At 42.9% G+C, this 20,924-nt stretch overlaps 2 protein-coding genes across 2 annotated transcripts; both read right to left on the bottom strand.

Moving 5' to 3' along the window:
- Positions 1 to 145: 145 nt before the first annotated feature.
- LOC134551275 (disintegrin and metalloproteinase domain-containing protein 20-like) lies at positions 146 to 8,500 on the bottom strand. Its single transcript, XM_063398702.1, has one exon. It carries the CDS (start codon positions 6,757 to 6,759, stop codon positions 4,336 to 4,338), a length of 2,424 nt encoding a protein of 807 aa, XP_063254772.1. The 5' UTR covers positions 6,760 to 8,500; the 3' UTR covers positions 146 to 4,335.
- A 152-nt stretch (positions 8,501 to 8,652) lies between these two features.
- Positions 8,653 to 20,684, bottom strand: MED6 (mediator complex subunit 6). The gene is made up of 8 exons (XM_063398703.1): positions 20,601 to 20,684; positions 15,047 to 15,206; positions 13,954 to 14,045; positions 11,723 to 11,805; positions 10,895 to 11,003; positions 10,315 to 10,430; positions 9,546 to 9,573; positions 8,653 to 9,169 (listed from the first exon to the last, which is right to left on the bottom strand). The coding sequence occupies exons 1-8, from the start codon at positions 20,620 to 20,622 to the stop codon at positions 9,042 to 9,044; spliced, it is 738 nt and encodes a 245-aa protein (XP_063254773.1). The 5' UTR covers positions 20,623 to 20,684; the 3' UTR covers positions 8,653 to 9,041.
- Between the last annotated feature and the right edge of the window lie 240 nt (positions 20,685 to 20,924).

The raw sequence follows: 20,924 nt of genomic DNA, 5'->3' as shown, positions 1-20,924 counted from the left end.
ATGACCTGTTCCCAGCCCTTTTAATTGTCCTCGCAGCGAACTGAAAAACAGATCAGACCGTGCTGGGCAGGAGCCAAAGCCCAATACAGGCAAGTAGCACAGAGAACATCCACATCAACGTCGAGTTACCCTGCAGTGCAATAAAGTGATCTAGATTCAGAAACACAAAGTGCATAGAGCCACCGTGCCACTGCTGAGGCAAGAAATACTTAACTAGGTCCTGTAGAAGGTGTTTGGTCTGAGGATTTGAGGAATTTCCTCAGAACTCAACAGAACAGATAATTACCTAGCAATAAAGGGCAAAGTAGTTCAACTTGCTGTGTAACAGAGGAGCCACTTGAACCTGGGACTCAGGGTTTATTGAACCAATAGATTATCAGGAAATAGCAAGGACAAAATTATCCTTATCTATTTCTTTATATTACAAGTGTGTCAATACAGACAATGACAACAGGGAACAATGAAGAAGCCTCATTCAGTTGTACCACCTGACTACTTGGCACTATGTGGACAGCCACATCTACATGCTGCAGGAATTTCTCTGATGGAAATGAGGACCAGCTCATCTAGTTACACTTCAGTGTTACAGTACTATTTTGTTTGTTTGGCATTGCAGTAAAGATAACAGATGTTTTTGACTGCATTTGTTCCAAGATATCTGCACTTTTGGATTCCTGAATTTAATAGGGAGAGATAACCTGGGCACTGGATCTCTGCTACAACATTACTGCTTAGTCCTAAACTGAGAGTTAGACCACATGCTTCAGAGGTGGGAGACAGACATTCAAGGTCCAATTACACTCGCAATGGTAAACAAAACCATGACTCGTGTGATACAATTTGTTGTTGCTAAGTAGCGTTCACCCTAAGCTGAGGACTTCGCAGTGTCTCATACTCTACCAGTGAGGAGGTGCACAAAAGCTGAGAGTGAGCATGGCCAGGAGAGGTGACCTAAACTGGACAAAAGGATATCCCATACCTCAGAATTTCATGTCCAGTATATAAAAGCTGGGGAAGTTACCTGTAAGGGGGCCAAACACATTCAGGGACAGGCAGGTTATCAGGCAGCATGTGGTGAGCAATTTTACTGCGCATCACTTGTTTCTCTTGGGTTCTGTTACTCTCGAGTCTCAGTTATTGTTGTTATTGTTGTTATTATTACTAATATTTTAGTTGTTTCAATTATTCAACTGTTTTTATCTCAACCCACAAGGTTTACCTTTTTTTTCCTGAATCTCCTTCCCACTGGGAGGCGGTGGGAGGAGAGTGAGCAAGCAGCTATGAGGTACTTGGCAAACTCCTTCAAGATACACAGTATTCCTTAGCAGCAATTGAATGTATTTTAGAGATTACAGTCTTGGCTTAGAACAAAACCAATTTTACCTTGATCTGAGATAACTGCAATATTAAGTGTTTTTAGAAGTTTTCTTTAGCCAGGAATAGATTTCAAACAAGAAACGTGTATATTGTAACTTAGTCCTAGGCAGCTCCAGGCTTCAGCTATCACGACTGTCTGCCACATATTAACGCCTACCTAAGACTTAATACTCTTACTGCACTGGCACAGACCATTTCATAGAATCAGAGAATGGTCTGGTTTGGAGGGGACCTTTAAGATTATTTAGTTCCAACCCCCTGTGTGATGGGGTTTCACTAGTCCAGGTTGTGTCTTCTTATTTCCTCCAGCACCATTTCATGTACTACAGTGACCCACATCTCTTGGGAGATGGTGCTGCAATATTTGCAAATTGCCTCTTCATGTACAAGTGACTTACATATTAACCAAGTTCTCTCATCCATCTAAAGCATTTTAAAATGCAGTTAGAACCAGGTGGGGAAAAAAAAGGAAACCAGAAAGATTAGGACTGAACTTGGACTTGCACCTTCATAGCACCTTCACAGTAGGGGGACATTTCTAACAAAATACCAAAAACATCAAGTTTTTCATTGCTGTGTTGAAATCAGAAACGATAATATTTTCAAAGAGAAAACCTCAGAAAGGGAGCTCACATTTTTATAAAACATAGACTAGATTTCTTGAGATACATGTTTGTCTTGCTTATGTGGCCCAAGAAGAAATGGGAGAAAAGTATACAGAAATACTCCTATCCAAAGCTCACTGAAAGCCTCCTCCCAGTTAAATCCTGGTTTTTCAGATCAATCTTTACACATAGAGAAAAACAGATACTACGGCATTTTATTACTTTATCTTTCCCAAAACTGCATTTGCAAGTGAGCTTTCTAGCCTAAATTGTGCTTTCATTTACACCTGTCTCTTCAGCACGCAGGTCTGTAAACAAGAACTCCCTGACTCTGCTGCTTCTCTGTCTCAGCACAGATCTATACTTCGCAATTTATACTACACTATTAATCAACAGTGGCAGGCCATCAAGGTGGCAACCTGAAACTTCTGCCACTCTTTTTGTATTTAAAAAGCAAAATTAAAAAAATGTCTTAGTAGGTACTAGTTGTGCACAGATAGTTGGAAAGTGCTGGGTGTAGTGCCTGTGTTACCTTTTATCTCCATCTTTCAACTAATCCACATCTCCCTTTTCTGTCTCCTATCCCTTGTTTGCAACACCTGAATTGTAATTGTTATTCCTCAGAGGACACCCTTCCCACTCTCCCCACCCACCCGAAGAAGTCTCTGGTTATGAGGAATAAATCTGTGGTGTTAGTCAAGGGGTAGTTCTCTTGCCTATTGACAAAAATGCAGGAATAAATTTTTATCATCTAATCAAAACCACCCATGTTCTATCATGACAATAAGCACAGCCTAAACAAACAATGTGTTACCTCATTTCTGCAGACAGTATAGATAGATAACTATTTAAGGACCTGTTTGCTCTAGACAAAAAGCTATGAACAACTGTGAATCACATGCTTTGTAATTCACATTCCATCAAAATGCAATTGGCCCTTTTTGGATACAGGACACAAAAAAATACACATTAAAAATTACAGGAAAATGCATATTCTAAAAACATAAATTATATATTTCGGAGGCAGCAGTAGTTGACCATCATAATTTGTAGTCACTAACATCTTTCTTTCCAAATGTTCCCTGGTGTTGGGGTACTTACCCTGCCTTTACAGAATGTTTGCTAAAAGTGTGCTTTCTGCTTTCTAAATGCAAGTAATTCTTTTGTTAGCAGACAAGTGCAATATAGCCCTTTATCCTGAAACAGCTTGTAAAAAAAGTTTTCACCGTGATCTAGACTACAGTCCTCTTAATGCTGATCTGATAGAATGGCCTAGTTACTGCTATAATATAAATAATAATAATAAAACTTATTGAGTGGTATTTCCATGTCCCTAATATTTTTCAGAAGTTAGACATATTTTTGCTTTGTTAAAAAAATTAAAATTACTATACTTCTGTGTGGCACTCTATAGAGCTGCAAGGACACGTTCAGTTATAGCTGAAGAAAGCCAAGAAGAAAGAGCAAGCCAAGAGAAACCCCCTGAGACAGTCAGATAAAGCATCTATCAAATACTGCAGGAATTCTAGGTAGGGGAGACTGGCAGAATGGTTCCAAATACTTTAGAAATGCAGTTAATTTGGGGAACCACACAGACTCCTCCATTTTCATGACAATAAAATACACAGCACTTCTCAGAAGCAGCCAGCAGACAAGACACTGGAAAATTTCCAGGAAATAAAAACTATGTGTTCTTGTGAAGTGCCAGATTTGGTGTCACTAGACTGTTGACATATATATTACAGTTCAGAAATGCAATGCTTAGGGATTGTGATCTGGATAATCCTTCTCTATGACAGAAGGAAGAGCCTGTTCCCTATGGTCTACCTCCATCCTGAAGGGTTGCTCCCTGTAAGCACTGGAAGCACTAGTGAAACAGACACCTGCAGCTCACTGCAATACCTGCTCCTTGCCTGTTTGTGTGTCACAGATGAGAATTAAATCAGAGACACAGAACGGTTTGTCTGGAAGGAACTCAGTGGACACTGCAAGTGCCATTTTTCTCTTTGGTTGTTAATGAATGACAGAAGATGTTCACAAAATCTCTTTCAATGAATTGAAGAAAACATTAGGTGAAGGAGGAAATTGAAGCAAGTAATTTATCTAGACCTGTTTTAAGAAGTTTGCATTTTTAAACTGTAGATATGAAGCATAAACACAATACCTGCAGTTTACTTAATTACATCATTTTAAGAGCTCAGGGTACAAAGCCCAACATGCCTTACTGCCAGCATTTAATAACTTAAAAGAAAATAGACAGAGGTTACATTTACTCTGCATTTAATGATATCACATGAGATTAGAGCTGTTCAGAACCTGTTGAATTATTTTAATGAGTTATCAGATGGCTCTGCTAAAGGGAGGTTTCCTTAAGAGCATCCAAAGCCACTGCTTTTTGATCTTTATTGGATTTTGACTGACTCTTTTCTTTGGGAACTTCTAATTTTTTCACTCTTTGAAACAACTGCAGTGTTCTTTGGGATTTGGCCTTGAAGTTTGTAAACCATCCCTTTATTTCTTGTCTATAACGGATGGAAAGGGCTACTCCAACAATACACAAAGAAAAAAACCAGAACAGTGTTAGTCTTACTTTTGCTCTCTGACAAGTCTTGGTGGCTGGAGGGGGTCCACTGTCAATGCTACCTCCAAATCCTCTAAATTCACAATATGGAGGAGCCCAGCCATACTCACAGTGACAGTTCTTACGATTGTTACACACTCCTCTGTCGTGACATTTTGTCTTGTTGCAGTCGTACTTCAGCTCTGATACACTCCTACACGTCCTGTTGATACAAAGCATATCACTACCGCATGGCGTGCCATCTTCCACAGCTCCCACATCTGCTCTCGGTATCCCTACGTGATAGTCAAGACCCCAACAATCTGTATCTTGAACAGGAGTTTGGACTAGCGTTACATGGTTCTCCAAGAAAGGTATTTTGCGTATGTTTTCACACTGAATCCTACCACACAAGACATTCTTAGTACTGCATTTTGTCATATAGCCATTTTCATGAATACCACAATTCCCAAACCGGTCACCTTGAGTATTCACTGCTTTGAAGCAATCTAAAGGGGCAACCTTGGCTTGTTTGCCAAAGAGATCCTGGCACTGTTTCCTGTGGGAAGAACATTTTCCTTGATAGCAATAGATCCCATCTTCGCAAGGGGTTCCGTCTTGTAGGTACACATCCAGTGGGCACTGAGGGGAAATCCCATCGCAATACTCTGGCAGGTCACAGCTGCCAGTACTTGCTCTGCAGACCGTTCCTGCTGGAAGGACCTGACAGCTCTTGCAGCATTCTCCAGACGCACAGACCGAACCTGCAGTAAATGTACAGTTTGCGCGGCAACAAGGATCCCTTCTGCAGTTTGCTGCTGAACCACAGTCACATTGCTCTCCACTTTCTACTATCTTATTCCCACAGTATTCACGTTTGTCCGTGTAGAAAGAGCCAGGTGCCGGTGGCTGTCGAAGGCACGGAGCGCCATTTACAAGCAAGTCAAAGTAATCCTTGTAACTGCACTCACTGAACACATCAGTTTCAGAATTGTTTTCATACATAATGCATGTCTTGCGTTTGCATTTACATCCTGGTTTATCATGGGACATCCCAAGATTATGGCCCAGCTCATGGACAAATGTGACAAAAACTCCGGACAACTTTCTCTCAGTGAAGGAAATAACAGCCGATGACCAGTGGAAATCACACACCGTCCCTATAAATGCCAGTCCCAGGGGGCTTCCAAACCACTGAAATGCAAATAAGTGAGCAACATCGTGCTTCAGACGAGGGTACAGGTTTGTCTTTCTCCACTTGTTAAAGTCACTAAGTACCTGGGGAATAGAGTTAGTAACATTTATAAGGTTCCTTTCAGTCCAGATCTCTAGTCCTATAAGAAACAGCCGGACAGAAAGCTGTTTGTACACAGTGTCCCCAGCATTGATGATCTGCATGACGTGCTTCAAGACTTGGGATTTGCTCCTGCCCGACTTCACGAACCGCACGTTGTCCACGACCACTACCATCTTCACATACCTGATGTGCGTCCACCAGTACTCCAGCCCTTCGTCCTCCTCCTCTGCCTTGGCAGCCTTGAACCACGGCAGCACAGCCTTCTGTTGCTGCAGCACCTCCGGCGTCAGTCCGCAGCTGGGTCCCTCGGGGCTGTCGGTCTCCTCCATGCGGTAGAGGATGTGCCGAAAGGCCGGGTCATTGGGGACGGGCTCGATCTCGTAGGTATCGTCCCCCACCCAGAGCACGCCTTGGAGGCCCCTGCCGCAGGTGCTGAGGGCCACCAGGGAGCCGGGGCTGCCCAGCACGTCGCCCTGGTAGAAGCAGTTGTCCCGCAGGTAGGGGTGCTCCTCCAGGCGGGTCCCGTCCCGGCCGTAGGTGACCAGGGTGAAGGGGCGGGAGACCAGGCCCCTCCTGGGCTGCAGGCGCAGCACCCGCGGCCGCCCCGCCACGTTCAGCCAGTAGGAGAGGGCCGGGGCGTCGCCGCGGGCCCGGGGGCTCAGCTGCCGCGGCACCGTCACCCAGGCGGCGCGCGGCCCCGCGGGCCGGGCCCCCCGGGCCCCGGGGCACCCCGCCACGCCCAGCAGCAGCAGCAGGAGCCCCGGCAGCGCCCCCATCGCGGCCGCTGGACGGGCCCGGCCCGGGCGGAACCGCCCCGAGGGTCCAACTGCCGCCGCCGGGCCGGGCCCGCTCCCCGGGAAACCGCACCTGCGGCCGCGGCGCATCGCCGGGCGCTGCCCGGGCGCCTCCAGACAGCCCATGCTGCGCTTTGAGCCAGGAGAGGCTCTTGCGAGAAGGAACCGGTAAATTAGCCTTCCCACAAACACGCTCCCAGCCTTTAGTGATCTTCGTTTCAAATCAATGGGAACTTCTCCTTCTGAGCAGACATAGCAAGGACAGCCCCCAGTTCAGCTTCACAATCCTCGTCACAGATGCTGAGCGAGAGGATCATTTGTGTAGACCCCACGTGGCAAAATATGTTTTAAAATTTCAAAAGGTTGGCTTTTGCTTTTTTGCTGTTTTTATTACAGGATAATTTGTGAGTGGACATCAGAAACAGGCTATTTCAGCCCAAGAGAATATCTGGAAAGACTTAAGAGTCTGAAATTAGTAAGTACAGAAATACTGCCTGTGGTGACCTTAGCATGTCCTTTACTATAGCAACTACAGCATACACACCCTTCAAGAAAAAAGGTAGAACCACGGGGGAATTGACTTCCACTACATTCTATAATATAGATGTAAACTAATACACCTAAATGTAAAAGCCTCAAGCCTAGCTACACCACAGCTGCTACATACCTACAACAATGCACCTTAATTACAGACAGCACTTACACAGCAGCCGTTTTCCCACATCATGTCCTTTCTGAAGACTTGTGATTTCACAGCAATGGAAAGACAACACTTACAGGTACACCTACCACTTGGCTGCCATCCCAATTTTGGTACAGATCCAGCAAGACACGGCCCTAAGACAGTGATCTGGATTGTGGTCAGACAGGATGTCCTGCACAACACAGCTATGCACAGTTTCTTTGGCACATAGTGCTGGGATTCAACATAGCCACAGCTGTTACCTTTTGGGAACTCTTCACAACTTTCTTTTCAGCACCGCAAGCACATCTGGGATGAAGTCCAACCTGCTATGGCCATTATCTTTCTCAGCTGCAGGAGGTGCGCCTTTCTACCATCCCATATGGATGTCAGGAATCCTGTCTTTTGTCACCAGCTTCTGTGTGCTGACCATCACCCTGGCACAGGCAGCAACACTCAACATTTTAAACTACCAGAGACAGGCACTGCCCCTCAGGAGGCTGGGCAAGCAAGAAAGGAGTTGGCAGAATGCTGAGCCTCCTTGTGCTGTCTCATTCCCCAGGGTGGGCTGGTACCTTATGCTGGGCCATAAGGCAGAGCTAACAGCTTTAGGTTACCAACTATTGTCCAAAGGTGCTTCAGATTCTGTGGTTTGGTACCTTGCTCATTCCTTGCAAGCACGGCCAGCATTAGTAACATACACCTTGCAGTACACTACCTCAGATTAAAGGAATGAATACAGCATGCATGCTTCTATTAGGATCCCTCTAGGAAGATCTTTCTAGATAGCCATCCAAACTCATGACCTACATTTTAGCCTCAGATTTATTTTCTTACTAGTTTTAAAATTATAGAAACTGGGTTTTTTGAAGTCTTTTATGTGCAGCTAGTTGTTGAATGCTTGTCCGCTACTTTTCAATTATCAGTTTTGCATTTCGGTACTGTGAATTACGTCAGATTATGTCTCTTGAAATAAATATAACCCAGACTATTGTAATGCAAAAGTCATGTTACATAAAAATCCTGTTTTATGTCATAAATCTCTCTCCCAAAACATTAACTGCTGTAAATAAACTATCAGCTTAACCATTAAGTAAAACCAGTGTCCAAGAAAGTCTAGAAACTGAGACCATTATGACATCTAACTACATGTATCTGAGGGTCCAGTTATCAACTCTTTTATCTTTATCCCAAGCACACCAGAGGCACAGCAATTTGTAGTGGGTCACCTGACTTTTTCTGTTCAAAATAGAACATAATACATTCCAATGTCCAAGCAAAAAAAAATGCTGCCAGGACATATTTGCTACTAACAAAGCATACATTTAAGAAAGGCATTCCAGCAGCTGGGAGTTTTATTTGCCAAGAATTCCAATTCCTTCCTATATATAAAAGTCTTTTTCTTTTTACATAGGAAACCTAGACACAAAGGATGCCAGTTTGTAAGGATTTCAGGAGGCTGCTGAACATGTCCATGTAAAAACTATTCTCAGAAGCCAGCATTCAAAATAAGATGAAGACTGAAAACGCCTCCTTTGAGGCAGCTTGTATCCTGACATTAACATTTGAGGTTGAGCATGAGAGGTTTCTGCAGAAAAAGCTGTGAGAGGGATCTCAGTCCCTGAATTGTCAGTCTCAGGGGAGGAGCTTAAATATAAAGAAAAGGGGGCAAGAATCTTCTGTTTTCCAGGTCCTGACTAATCCAGATGTGTTACAGCTTCTCCCTTCACTGGAGTCTCATTCGTTTCTCGGGTGGTCCTTTAGCACCAGCACTCTGAGCATTCTTCACAGTCTCTTTTTCCTCTGGCTTGACAGCTTCAGGGGCTGGTTCTGGTTCCTTCTTGATTTGATCCACTAAAGATGTAACAGCAAAAGAAAATTAAACCTCAGATTTTCATTCCTAAAACACTCTTCATAGTATTTAGAAAATATTGTTAATGTCACAAGGGCAACATTAATTTCAAAGCTGTAAGAATAATAAGCAGAGAATAAATTCATAATTATATTGATTAAAAGAGGAAAGATTGAAGTGATACAGTTCATGCCTTTCCTCTTTGGAGGTTGCCTATAATCAACTCAAAGCCTTCACTCTTGTCCATTACTTTGCACAATTCTGTAATGCCAGAATTCCAAACCACCTCACAGTAGAAGCAGCAAGAGCTTACATGGCAACTGAAAGATACTGCATACAGAGTCTATTTTTCAAGTCTTGTGAGAATATTAGCTTTACCTGGGACAGGCTTTTCTCCAGGCTTTTGCTGTGGGGGAAGAAAAAGAAACAACGTATCAGTGGCACTAAAGTTGTAATTCTCAACCCTTCCTGCCATTAATTTAGGAATAAAATGCAAGCAATGCACTCTTATATGTAAGAAGTGAGGGTAGAATGGGTCACTAAATACACTTTAAGTCAACATTTTGTAACATAGTTTTTCCTCTGACAACTGAAAAACACTGAAGACAACAATATGCAGTAAGCCAGTCCTTCCCAGGACTGGCTGAGGAGCACTTTTTTGAGATGCTGTAATCATAATTTCCTTTGCTTCCAAGCAGAACACCTGGTGGAACAAATGGCTACCAAAGACAATCAGGGGTAACCACAACAACTTCACAGAAGGCCAAGAATTTCCATGCTAACTAATGAGTCTCCAGAACAATGGAGTAACTAAAACAAAATACTGTCATGGCTTGATTGAGTTCACAAAGCAGGAAACTGGAAGCAGCAGCAACATCTGATAGCTGAGAACAGATCCTCTGTGATCAGATAAGAAAGGTGTAAAATAAAATTCACTCCCATAGTTTTGCCAAGGTCTTAATAACTCCAATGATTACAAAGGAGATCCTACATTCTAATATAAGCCTTCCATGTCAAGTTTATGATCTAATCCATGTTACTGTTGCAGAAACACACAAAATTCCCATTCAGTTTCAGCTGTTTAAATACTTATGACTGTCTTTCAAGTTCTAAGTTACAGTAAAACTGCAGCTTTTGAGTGTCATACCTGAACAAATCTGGGTGGAAACTTTTGTCTTAGGTCTAAAAGCAAGGCATCTACCCGCTGTCTTTGGAAAATAGAGCTGGGTTCTTCTTTTTTCTTGGCTTTTGGTTTAGTTTTCTCTGCAAGTCACAGAAATATTAGAGAAAGATGTATTAATATTCATTTTCTCTTAGCAGCTCTTTGTTGTACGACAACTTGGTATTTGTCTCTTCTCTGAACTTCACCTACATTTTCTTACTGACATAGGTTGTGTGGGTTTTTTTTTTTTTGTGGAAGGCAGATTATGGATGATTCTTACCTCCTGACAAACTGGTTTGGCTTCTGAAAATGTGTTTTGGTCCCCAGTGGGTTGAAGAGTTGCCCATTTTGCTGACACACATTTCATTATTTTCATCTCCCACCTATGCCTCAATGTTCATTCCCACCAGCACAGAAGGGCAAGATTCCTTTCACCTGGCAGAGAGCCCTAAATTACCCTTCAGATACTTCATCTCACCTCTCCACCATCACTGTGCATGGCCTCAAGCTTTTCCCAACATTCCTTTCCTCTCCCAAAGTATGCAGGAGAAGCTAGCAATCCTACCTCGTTCTTCTTGATCTTTGAAATGCCACCAGTAGCCCTTGGATGGGTGATAGCGACAGTAGGACATAGCTTCTTCAAAAGCAGACTGAATTCCATGCACTGCAGTGAGCTTTCAGAACAAGAACGTAAGGCAGTGTTTAGAGCTCCAGGAGAAGACACAGCATATATTTTGAAAGAAGGTATTTTAAAATTAGTATCCTATACTAATTTTTGTTCTGGGAAGGGAACTTGAAACATCCAGTTTTGGACTGAGAATGTCATTTCTTTAACAGGTTCTCACAAGGCTCTTCTGAAGTGCTTTTCTAAACTGACAGAGAAAAACCTGCAAAAGTAGTAGTTTACAAGAATAGAAGCAATCAAAACAAACTTGAGCATCCAATTTAAGAAGAAATACTACATCAACTTAAAAAAATAAGCCTCGTTTAAAAATAAATATTGCATTAGCTTAACATTAACGTTCCAAAGCAAGCTTCACTGATTATGTATTTAATTACCATTTCATATGTATTTGTCAAATAATTTTTTAAAATTTTGATTATTCAAACTTCATGCTGTTCTGCCAATTGTGTAGCTTCAGTTATTCTGATCCTTCCTCCTTAAACTGTGTATCCTATTTTCTGCACTCTCACAAGACCTTGCATTCTCTTGTGGGATGCACACAATATTAACCAGTTTGTTTGTTAAGCAGGGGTTTGTTTTAAGTTACTGCACTGTTACTACACAGGATCTTGCCTCAAAATAATGAAGGAGAGATTTAACGAGCCTGGGGGACAACCAAAAGTAAAAATAGATATGAACCAATATACATATAATGCACAGAACACTTACAACTCTGGAGTTAATGACAGATCCTAAGTCAGGTGCTTGATAAATCACTCCAGCAATAATGTAGTAGTCAGCCAATGGTATAACTGTGGGAAGGAAAAGGAGAAAAACATGGAATCAATTTAAGGCTCTGGCTTAAGACTGTGTATTTGTTGCTGAATTTCAGTCATAGCAGCAGAAATTGCAATATTTCTCTCATCACAAAATTTTCTCTTGTTCATCTTTTCCTTCAAGATGCTTTATTTGCACCTCAGGCACAGACTGATAAGGAGACAAAAACTGAAAAGCATCAGCTTTAAAGTCCTGTCCTACTGCAAGCAAACGATTTGCCTCACAGAACTGGGGTTTTCAGAGTACACCAGAGCTACTACTACTAATCACATGAACTGCTCTGTAAGTAATTCCACAAGCCTTGGTTACCAGTACTCTTCTGGACTCAGCTTTCTGTAACTTCTACAGTCCTCTAGCTAGATTTCCCAGACCAGTGAATTAAGCACACACAGAGCATGCTTTTCTAAATTAGTAACATTCTGCCAAAAGAGGACTACCTTCCAAAGTCATTTGTCAGATCAGATTTGGAACCTCTACTGACCAATCAAAAATTGTTTATTAGTGCTGCAGTGCAGAGGAACATTACAGCTGCCTCTGTAACTCTGCCAAACATTGTTTAATTGAGAAACCATAGCAATGCTCTCAGCTTCACATTCCTAAGGACATTACCTGTGCACACGTGTTCCAGTTCCTCCATCTCTACTAACAATTCATCCAGTACTTGCATTTTATGGAGCTTGGACACCTGCCTAAATTAGGAGTCCCAGACAGCTGGGTGCATATCACAGCTAGTACCCACTTCTCAAGAGAAAAAGTATGTTTAGCACTTCTTTAGAAATGGAGCAAGACACATAACAGCAGTTTTACTGTCTCACAGCTCTGTACCAGGGCCTACTCTCCTAGACAGGCAATTCTCCCTAATCACTGACCTAAAGATTTTTCTAATACTAATTCAAACAGGCAAAAACTTGTCTTTAAGGATTTCAAATATAAATACATCTGTTTTAAAACCACACAGAAGTCATAAGGCAGGCCTGCATCAGATGTATTTGAGTATTCCACACTAGCTATGAACTAATTAAATTTCAGTTTTACGTCCCCACTCCCATGTCACAAACACACTGATTTTGTACCCTGAAGAAATAAAACACACGGTAACATCTGAGCTAGGGAACTGTGCAACTCAATCAAGGTATCCAGCACAAACTTTACAGTCACAGTGGGAAAAAAGTTACCAAACAAGTCTGAGTTCAGTTCCACCTTACAGCAAAAGTCTAAACACACAGACTGTGGTAGCTCCAACTCCAGTTTCAATCTGAAAGGTGTCAGCACCAGAAGTTAAGGGCTGTATGACAATTCCACACTCGCTTTTAGAAGCTACGCTTAAAATCTCTAAGAAAGAAATAAACAACGTGCTAAAGAATCAATCATACATGTTTTCTCAATTTGGAACTGCGATGTAAATGGACCATTATCTGATATAAGCAAATAAGAAACATTGCAAGACAAGGCAAAGTCCTGAATAAGACCAAAATGTATATATAAAACCTAAATCCCCCCAAAAAAGAAGTTAAGAAATAACTAGCACTAACCTTGCCTTTCTTTCCTACAAAGCTAACTCTGAAATAACCTAAATTATTTTATATGAACATGCAGTAAACAGATAAGATGGTCCAATAACTATTGAAATGTCACTACATATTTGATTAATCACACACACAAACAAATTCAAGGTTAAAAAGGAATAATGAAGCCACTTGCATGCAGATGGGAAAAAAAGCTAAGGTATTTGATTTTAAAACTGGAAAGTGACTGTGGGAAGGAGTGGTGCTGTTATCATAGGACTCCATCACAACAAGAAATGGACTCTTGCATAGCCTAACAGATAAATACGACATGGAATGAATGCTATTAGCAATTCCTTGCAGGAAAACGTAGCACAGGGCAGCACTTTCTCACTCGCTGTTCCCATTTCCCCACAAGATGGCACTCCCTGCTGCCGGCACACTGCAGGGAACTGCTGGAGAAAGGATCTCCCCACCACAAGGCGTCATACCCTCCCAGTTAGACTGGAGATGAAGACAGAAAAGGGCAAGCAGAAGTGCTTAGACAGAAACTAGAAACTGATAAAAACAACTGACTGACCGCGCTTCTGAACAGGGGCAAGAAGTCAGTGAGTGTACCTTGTGTTGGAGACTGCCTTTGCTGCTTTCGGATAATGAAGAGAATGGGCTCTTGAGCATGCAGAAGGATGTACTCCACTCCAACCATCTGGCTGAAAAACAAGCAACCAGAGTAAGGATCTCCCTCCAAGTAAAATCTGGAGGATGTGAAGAGTGACCAAAGGGCCTGACAATAAAGCAACAAAGTTCTGATGCTTTGAAAACTCTTCTTTATAATGTGAAGTAACTAAAGGCAAAGGATTTCCTGAGCTATCAAACCCTATGTGCATAAACAGAGGGAGTTATAACAACCTGACACAACAAGCAGAAAACATTAGCAACAGATAAATAGCAAGAAAGGCAACAATCATCATGGAGATGTCATTTAAATACAGCAGCAAAGAACTGGTGTATGGTGTGACCATCTGTGTGTCTGATGTAAAAGCCTCTCTGCAACCACATCTGAGCACAAGTGACTTCACCAATGGACTTCTAGCTCTGCTTGCAAGCTCCCTGTCATATTGTGGAGTCTTTAAATAGTTCTCAAACAACTCACTTGTGCTCAGCATAGCAGATGGGGAACTGAAAAGAAAGTTAACTTGCACATGCAATCTCAACACACAACCATATGTGATCAGTTTATTTACAACACTCACTACTCTTATTATCCATACCAAAAAGCCAGCTCTTTGGGGGAATTTGTACTAATTATGGCACACAGCCAGCAGTATATGGAAACACAAACTATTTGTGAACTCAGAGTATCCCCTAACATAAAATCTATTCACCTCAGAAAAAAACATTTAACTACATTACATTATTCAGGTTCTGTTGAGCAGGGCAGATGAGAGCCTTTCTATTTCAGAGAAATATCTAAAGGGTGATTTACTGGAATCTCAAAAGATACACAGAATCCTTCATGCTTAACACCTCCTTGAGGTGGCATAAATAGAAAACATCCAAATACAGAAAAAGCTGGGCTCCCTGGAAAGTGGTAGGACGAAGAAGCACAGAACAGAATGAGCTTTCCAGCATGCTTCCATCCAATCACCAAAGCCTCTGAATGGAGGGACAAGGGATACTGCACAGGAACCAGTTGCAAATTACAACTTACTTCAAATGGTCCAGGGTCATCCGCTGCATTTTGACAACTTCATTGTTACAAGTTCGGTCATAGAAAGGGTTACTTCGCTCTGAGAAATAGTCCAACACACTCCCATTGTTTAATATTGGAATCCAGGAGCTGTCAACCCAGGAAATTCCCAGCAGATTATCTGGGAAAATAAATCTACATTGAGTACCAGAGCAGTCAAAAACTCTACAAATACATCCAAGATTATATTGCCACCAGTTAACAATTATAGCAGAGAAAGGAGATAGAACACAAAAACACCAGTTAAAATTAAAGAAGTATTTCATAGAGTTCAAATAATAATTGATAACCTTTAACCTTCTGCAGGTCTCTTAGCAGTATACAAAAAAAAACCCCAAACAAACAAACAAACAAACAAAAACAACCACACCAAAAAAACACCCAAAAAACAACAGGAAACACAAAGATGCTATCTTTGCTATCTTTGGGCAGATGCTTCCCAGTAATCTCGAACAAGAGATTCCATTCTTGACTATTAAATTAATCTGCCAAATTGCCAGCAGCAAATTACTTGTTCTATAACTCAGTGGATATTACCGATATTTACCGAACACTGTCAATCATATAAAGAAGGCAAGCTTTTTAAATGAACACACTTTATAACCTACAAGTCATAATAGGCTAGATAAATTCTTACAGATTTAGGGAAATGTGAATTAAAGTCCCTGCATTTTGTTATCACGCTGCAGCAAAATGTTCCTCAGGCACATCAAAGAAACCAGCGTCAACGGCCAGTTCCACAGCAACACATTTGCCAACACTGGAGATCCAGGAGGAGCCTTGAAAAAAATCCCTGAAATTCACTGATTTTAAATCACAAGAACAGCAAACAATTTCCAAGACACAAGGAAGCAGGAAGACATATGCACTGTTTAGATTAAAAAACCCCTAAGTGATGAGAAGTCATTGAAGACTGACTGAAGATCTGATATTCCCTCCTCGCGGGAACCTCTCCCTAAAGTTCACGCATTATATACATACCCTGAACTCCCACTTACCATTCCACGGAGAATGTTTTACTTCTGTGACAATTCAGCATGCTCAAGGAGCATTAGATCAGTTTCAAAAATGTCAGCTCATACACTACTAGCATCTTCTAGGAGGAAGAGTTAATAAAGGAACACTACCTGCTTAGCAAACCAGGAAAAATTGCAACAGAAATAGCTACGTGTAAACCATTTTTCCTTGCTTATCTCAGAATTTTCAGCCCAACTGTTTCATGCAGGCCAGGAAAGGGAGGGAGAAGTCCAGACGCATTCATGTTATTTCACACAGACTATTCTGTCTCCTCACTAGAGAAAAGGAAATCTCAGAAACATGGCACTAAGATCCAACATTAAGCACCTAAGTCATGGTACCCGCTGTTTATTCCAAATGCTATTCAAATCCAAAAGAGCTCTCCTTTCAAAAAAATCTTAAAATCTTAAGCACTTGCATTCTTCTCGTAATAAACTCTCACATTATACTTCAAATACAAATATTCTTTGTTTGTATAATTAACAATAGCTGCATTTCCCAGAGGAATGTCAGGCGAGCATTAGAGAGCGATATAGCTATCATATAGACTGAATATATAGACTGATAAATGTATCATAAAATGGAATATAAAGTTGGACTCTTAAGACTCAATTATCCACAGCTGCTAAGTGCCAGTATTTATAACTGCCTTTATAACTGGCACAATTGTTCTCTTAACTATTCTTGGAAAAAAGGAGAGGAAGAATAAAACAAACCGTGAGCCTGACATGGCTGGTGTACTGAAGGGTGTACTGTTTATTTTGGGTACAAGAAAGGATGGCGTTCCTGCTTCCCTATTCCTTTCAAAAATAGGACATCTTGTGCAAAGCATTTCTTGTAGAATTTGCATCACAGATGCAAAAGTAAAGCACTTGTGACAATACTGCCAATCTGTCATGATTTTCAAGACAATTTGGAAGACAAGCCAGAAACCCATGGCAAAAAGAAAGGAGCAATTCACATGATGTGCTGAACCTGGCGTGGTCAGCCAGGTAGCCCAGCACTAGGCTTGGACAAACCAAGAGGAACAGTAGCCTGACAGGGTATTGGGTTTGCCTGACCAGGTTTGCTGCGGGGCGTTACAGGGGTGCCTTCAGAGAGAAGCTGCTGGAAGCTTCCCCGTGTCCTACAGAGCCAAGCACAGAGCACGGTAAGGTGGCTGGAGATCCACAGTGAAGCAGAGATCCACTGCAGCCCCTGGAGGACCCCACACCAGAGCAGGCGGATGCCTGAAGGAGGCTGTGACCCCATGGAAGCCACACTGGAGCAGGCTCCTGACAGGACCTCTGCTCCCTTGGACAGAGGAGCCCAAGCTGCAGCAGGTTTGCTGGCAGGACCTGTGACTCTGTGGGGGACCCAAGCTGGAGCACTTTGTTCACATTTCTCACGATGCCAAGTGCAATACAAGCCACGCCAAGCAGCCCCAGGAGTTGCCAGGCCCTGCAGAGCTGCCAGGCCATGCCCACGTGGGCCAAGTAGCCCCAAAGTGGCCCAGAGGGTAGGGCAGGTCAGAGGCCGTGCTCGCTGTGACAGTGGACACTTGTCCATACTGACCCAGCTCTGAGGGCTGCAAAGATCTTGGTAATTTTGGAAAAGTGAAGGATTGCCTGTGTAACTGAGCTAACCATCCTGTACAAAAGGTACTTAAAAATTGTGAGCAGGTTGGTTTAAGTGCCAAATATTAATCTGCGTTATTAATTCTGCCAATTTCAGAGACCAAGATGGGTTAAACATTAAAAATCTCTTGATGATGTGTATTTTATACCACACATGGCCTGACGTCAAAAATTTGTGGACATAAAACATTCTAATACTCTTGTATTGGTGACAATCCAGTTGTTTTAATTTCAGTAATATCTATTTTGAATTTAAATGATAGTCCCACATGATGGTAGGCCCAAAGGGATACACAGTAAAATTACACCCATAATTCCATTTTTCAGAGGTACAAAAGTTTGAATTTTTCACTACTGGTTTTGATGTGTCATGCAGAGAAACCTGGGATGGTTCTTCACAGGTACACCCATTGATCATCCAGCATCCTACCTTAATTTCTAACCTTCCCATTCCCCAAATTCAGGGAATATTATTATCAGCTTCACCCTTATCTTGTGAGTCCCATTCATTTTTAAAATACTTCACCAAAGTGGCTAGGCTTAGATCTGTTTTACTGGAATGTATCAGCTTTTGGAAACAATCATGTTGACTAACCCTAACTGGGGGAGTTATGCAGGCTACATTGAATATCTGTTTACCCTGAAGAAGAGAATGGTACTAAAGAACATGAAAGGAGAGCAGTAGGCGGGGGGGCTGGGGTCTGAAAGGGCTCCCACCTTTTTCCCTGAATCACTGTACTCTTTTGTAGGCAGGAAGGGACAATTAGATGTAAACATTATCTCTGGCTATGAGAGGACTGGAGGAAAACATCAAGGCATTCCTAGCAGACCTTGTAGCTCCAGTACAACCAGAGAACAGAACAGACTTCTGATCAAGAGCAGAGCCACACATTCCGTAATAAACAGATGCAAGGGCCTGCTTAGTAAAGTTACAATACCTATTGTTGGGGCAACAAGAAAAAGGGTTTTATGGCCATTCTTTCAGCTTGTGGACTGTCCCAATTGGACATACTGAACTGACTCATGAGTTTCTGTACACCAGAATGTGCCCTTCCATTGTTAGGACAACACTTACCATGCTAAATGCCCAAGAAACTTTTTTTGAGAACTGTGTATAGCTATGCATCTCACAGAAAAAGGCATGGAAAGCTCAAATCTGCTTATCAATGAACCAGACCTCAAAGGAACCTGAAAATAACATCCTGGATGCAGTACTGATTGCTGCTTAGAGTGTCAGTATGAATTTAACACCTGTAAAGCCTTGTTCTCAGAGGTATAGGCTGGTACAGGATTTAAGAGCAATCAATCAGATACCTCAACTCTGTTGTGTGGATGGGCTTTTTATACCAGGTGAAAAAGCCTGTTTCAGGACAACAGATTTGGAGCAACTCATGGAGGATTGTATCCTGTGTGAAGGATCCCACAGTGAAGCAGTGGAGACTGTGAAGAGTCTTCCTGCTGAGGAGGACAGAGTGGCAGCATCAACATGCGTGAATGGATCACAATCCCATTTCCTGTTCACCTTTGCTGCCTGGGCAAGAGAAGTTAGAGCATTTCAGAGTGAAGTCCAGGAAGCAGGGAGTGGTGGAAGTGTTTTTAAGATTTGGTTTTATTTCTCATTATCTTCCTCTGATATAATTAGTAATAAATTCAATTAATTTCCCCAAATCGAATCTGTTTTGCCCAGGACAGTAACTGATGAGTGATATCTCCCTGCCCTGATCTTGATCCACAAGGCTTTCATTATATTCTCTCTCCCCTGTCCGGTTGAGGAAGGGGGGATAGAGGGGCTTTAGTGGGTACCTGGCACCCAGCTAGGGTTAATCCACTGCAGATCGATTAAAAATAGAAGCATGCCTCAAAATCTACTTAATATATTGAATTATATTAGATAAAAGACTTTGAGGGAGCTTAAATGATCTGGAGTAACACAGAAGGTACTCACATCAGCTAACATCTTAATACAGCACTCCTCCATTAACTGTCTACCTAGTTCCTTTGCATAACCTCAAACAAGGCCGTCAGGAAAACACACAGGACTATACATAATCTTCAAGAATTTCAAGACAAAAAAGGAGAAAAGCTCTGTGGCATTATCGAAATTGACCCTCAATTCCTGCTCTTGTTCATTCTCTGAGAGTCCACCACACAGGCTTCTGCTGTTATTCCATTCAGACACTCTTATGGAGAAAAATAACTTCTTTTCCTGCGGCCTCTGAACCCCTGGCTTCTTCTCTCTACGCTCAAATTCTTCACAACAATTTAACTTTATTTTGTTTACAACATAAATATTCTTTAACACTATATTCAAATATCACTTCTTCTTCAAAACATAATTTCTTCTTATCCATATCCATAACTTCTCATCCAAATGTTTTTTGGTTTTTGTTACTTCAGCTTTCTTTCCAGCTTTCCTAACACCTGCCCTGCCTCACCACATCCACCTGAAGCGACCTTAAGATCACCAGCCTCACTCGCTGCTCTGGCCCTGTGCAAGTCCCACACACATGCCAGCGCTTCCCACTTCGCCCCACACTTCAGAGCCGCAACTCTTTTTTAGCTGTTCTCTTACATCGCCATCTCACCGCAGGACCTCCTTATCCCCCCTGAAAAGGCAGAGTCTACCAGAAGGAAGCTTGTTTTTCCCAGGCGGCCCTAAGCACACGCTCCCAGCCTGTCGCATCCGATAGAGCTGCTTTTGGGGCAGCTTTTCCGCCCGGCCGTTCCAGCCTCCAAGCACCGTCACGCCACCACACCGCCCCGCTCCTGCGGCCGCCCCGCGGAGGGCTCTGCCCCGCGGGCGGAGCTGAGCCCAGGCCGGCGGGCAGGGCCCCGGGGCGGCGGGGAGCGCGCCCCGAGCGCCGCCCTGGCCCCGGGCCTACCTCGGATGTCCACAGCCGCCATGGCCGCGCCGCGCACGTCCGGGGCGGGGCGGCGCAGGAAGCGGCCCTGGAGCGGGAGGCGGAGCGGGCGGGACGGGGCGGGGGCCGTGCGGGAGCCGTGCGCCGGGAGAACGCCCCTCGTCCCCCCAGCAGTCGCTGGCCAGGGAAACACCTTCCTGAAGGGAAGGGCTGTGCTGCCCAAGCGTCCCAGCGCAGGTCACAGCGACCCGCGCTTCACCTGAGTGGTGAATAACCAGAACGACGGCGCCAGTGCCCGTCAGATTCAGAGCTGATTGCTCAGAAGGGGAGATAGGAGGGTTTTTC

Source organism: Prinia subflava, chromosome 5, assembly GCF_021018805.1.
Source record: "Prinia subflava isolate CZ2003 ecotype Zambia chromosome 5, Cam_Psub_1.2, whole genome shotgun sequence".
NCBI lineage: Eukaryota > Metazoa > Chordata > Aves > Passeriformes > Cisticolidae > Prinia > Prinia subflava.
The sequence above is the reverse complement of the archived record's forward strand: the minus strand, read 5'-3'. Positions and strand labels throughout refer to the sequence as shown.

What these genes read in the sequence shown, in the direction of transcription:
- LOC134551275 (XM_063398702.1), bottom strand. Translation starts at nt 6,759, where the DNA reads ATGGGCTGTCTGGAGGCGCCCGGGCAGCGCCCGGCGATGCGCCGCGGC.
- MED6 (XM_063398703.1), bottom strand. Translation starts at nt 20,622, where the DNA reads ATGGCGGCTGTGGACATCCGAG. An exon ending in GGCGGCTGTGGACATCCGAG is followed by an intron (nt 15,207 to 20,600) that starts GTAGGCCCGGGG and finishes TTATTTTCCCAG; the next exon opens with ATAATCTGCTGGGAATTTCC. An exon ending in TTCCACCCAGATTTGTTCAG is followed by an intron (nt 9,574 to 10,314) that starts GTATGACACTCA and finishes CTTCCCCCACAG; the next exon opens with CAAAAGCCTGGAGAAAAGCC.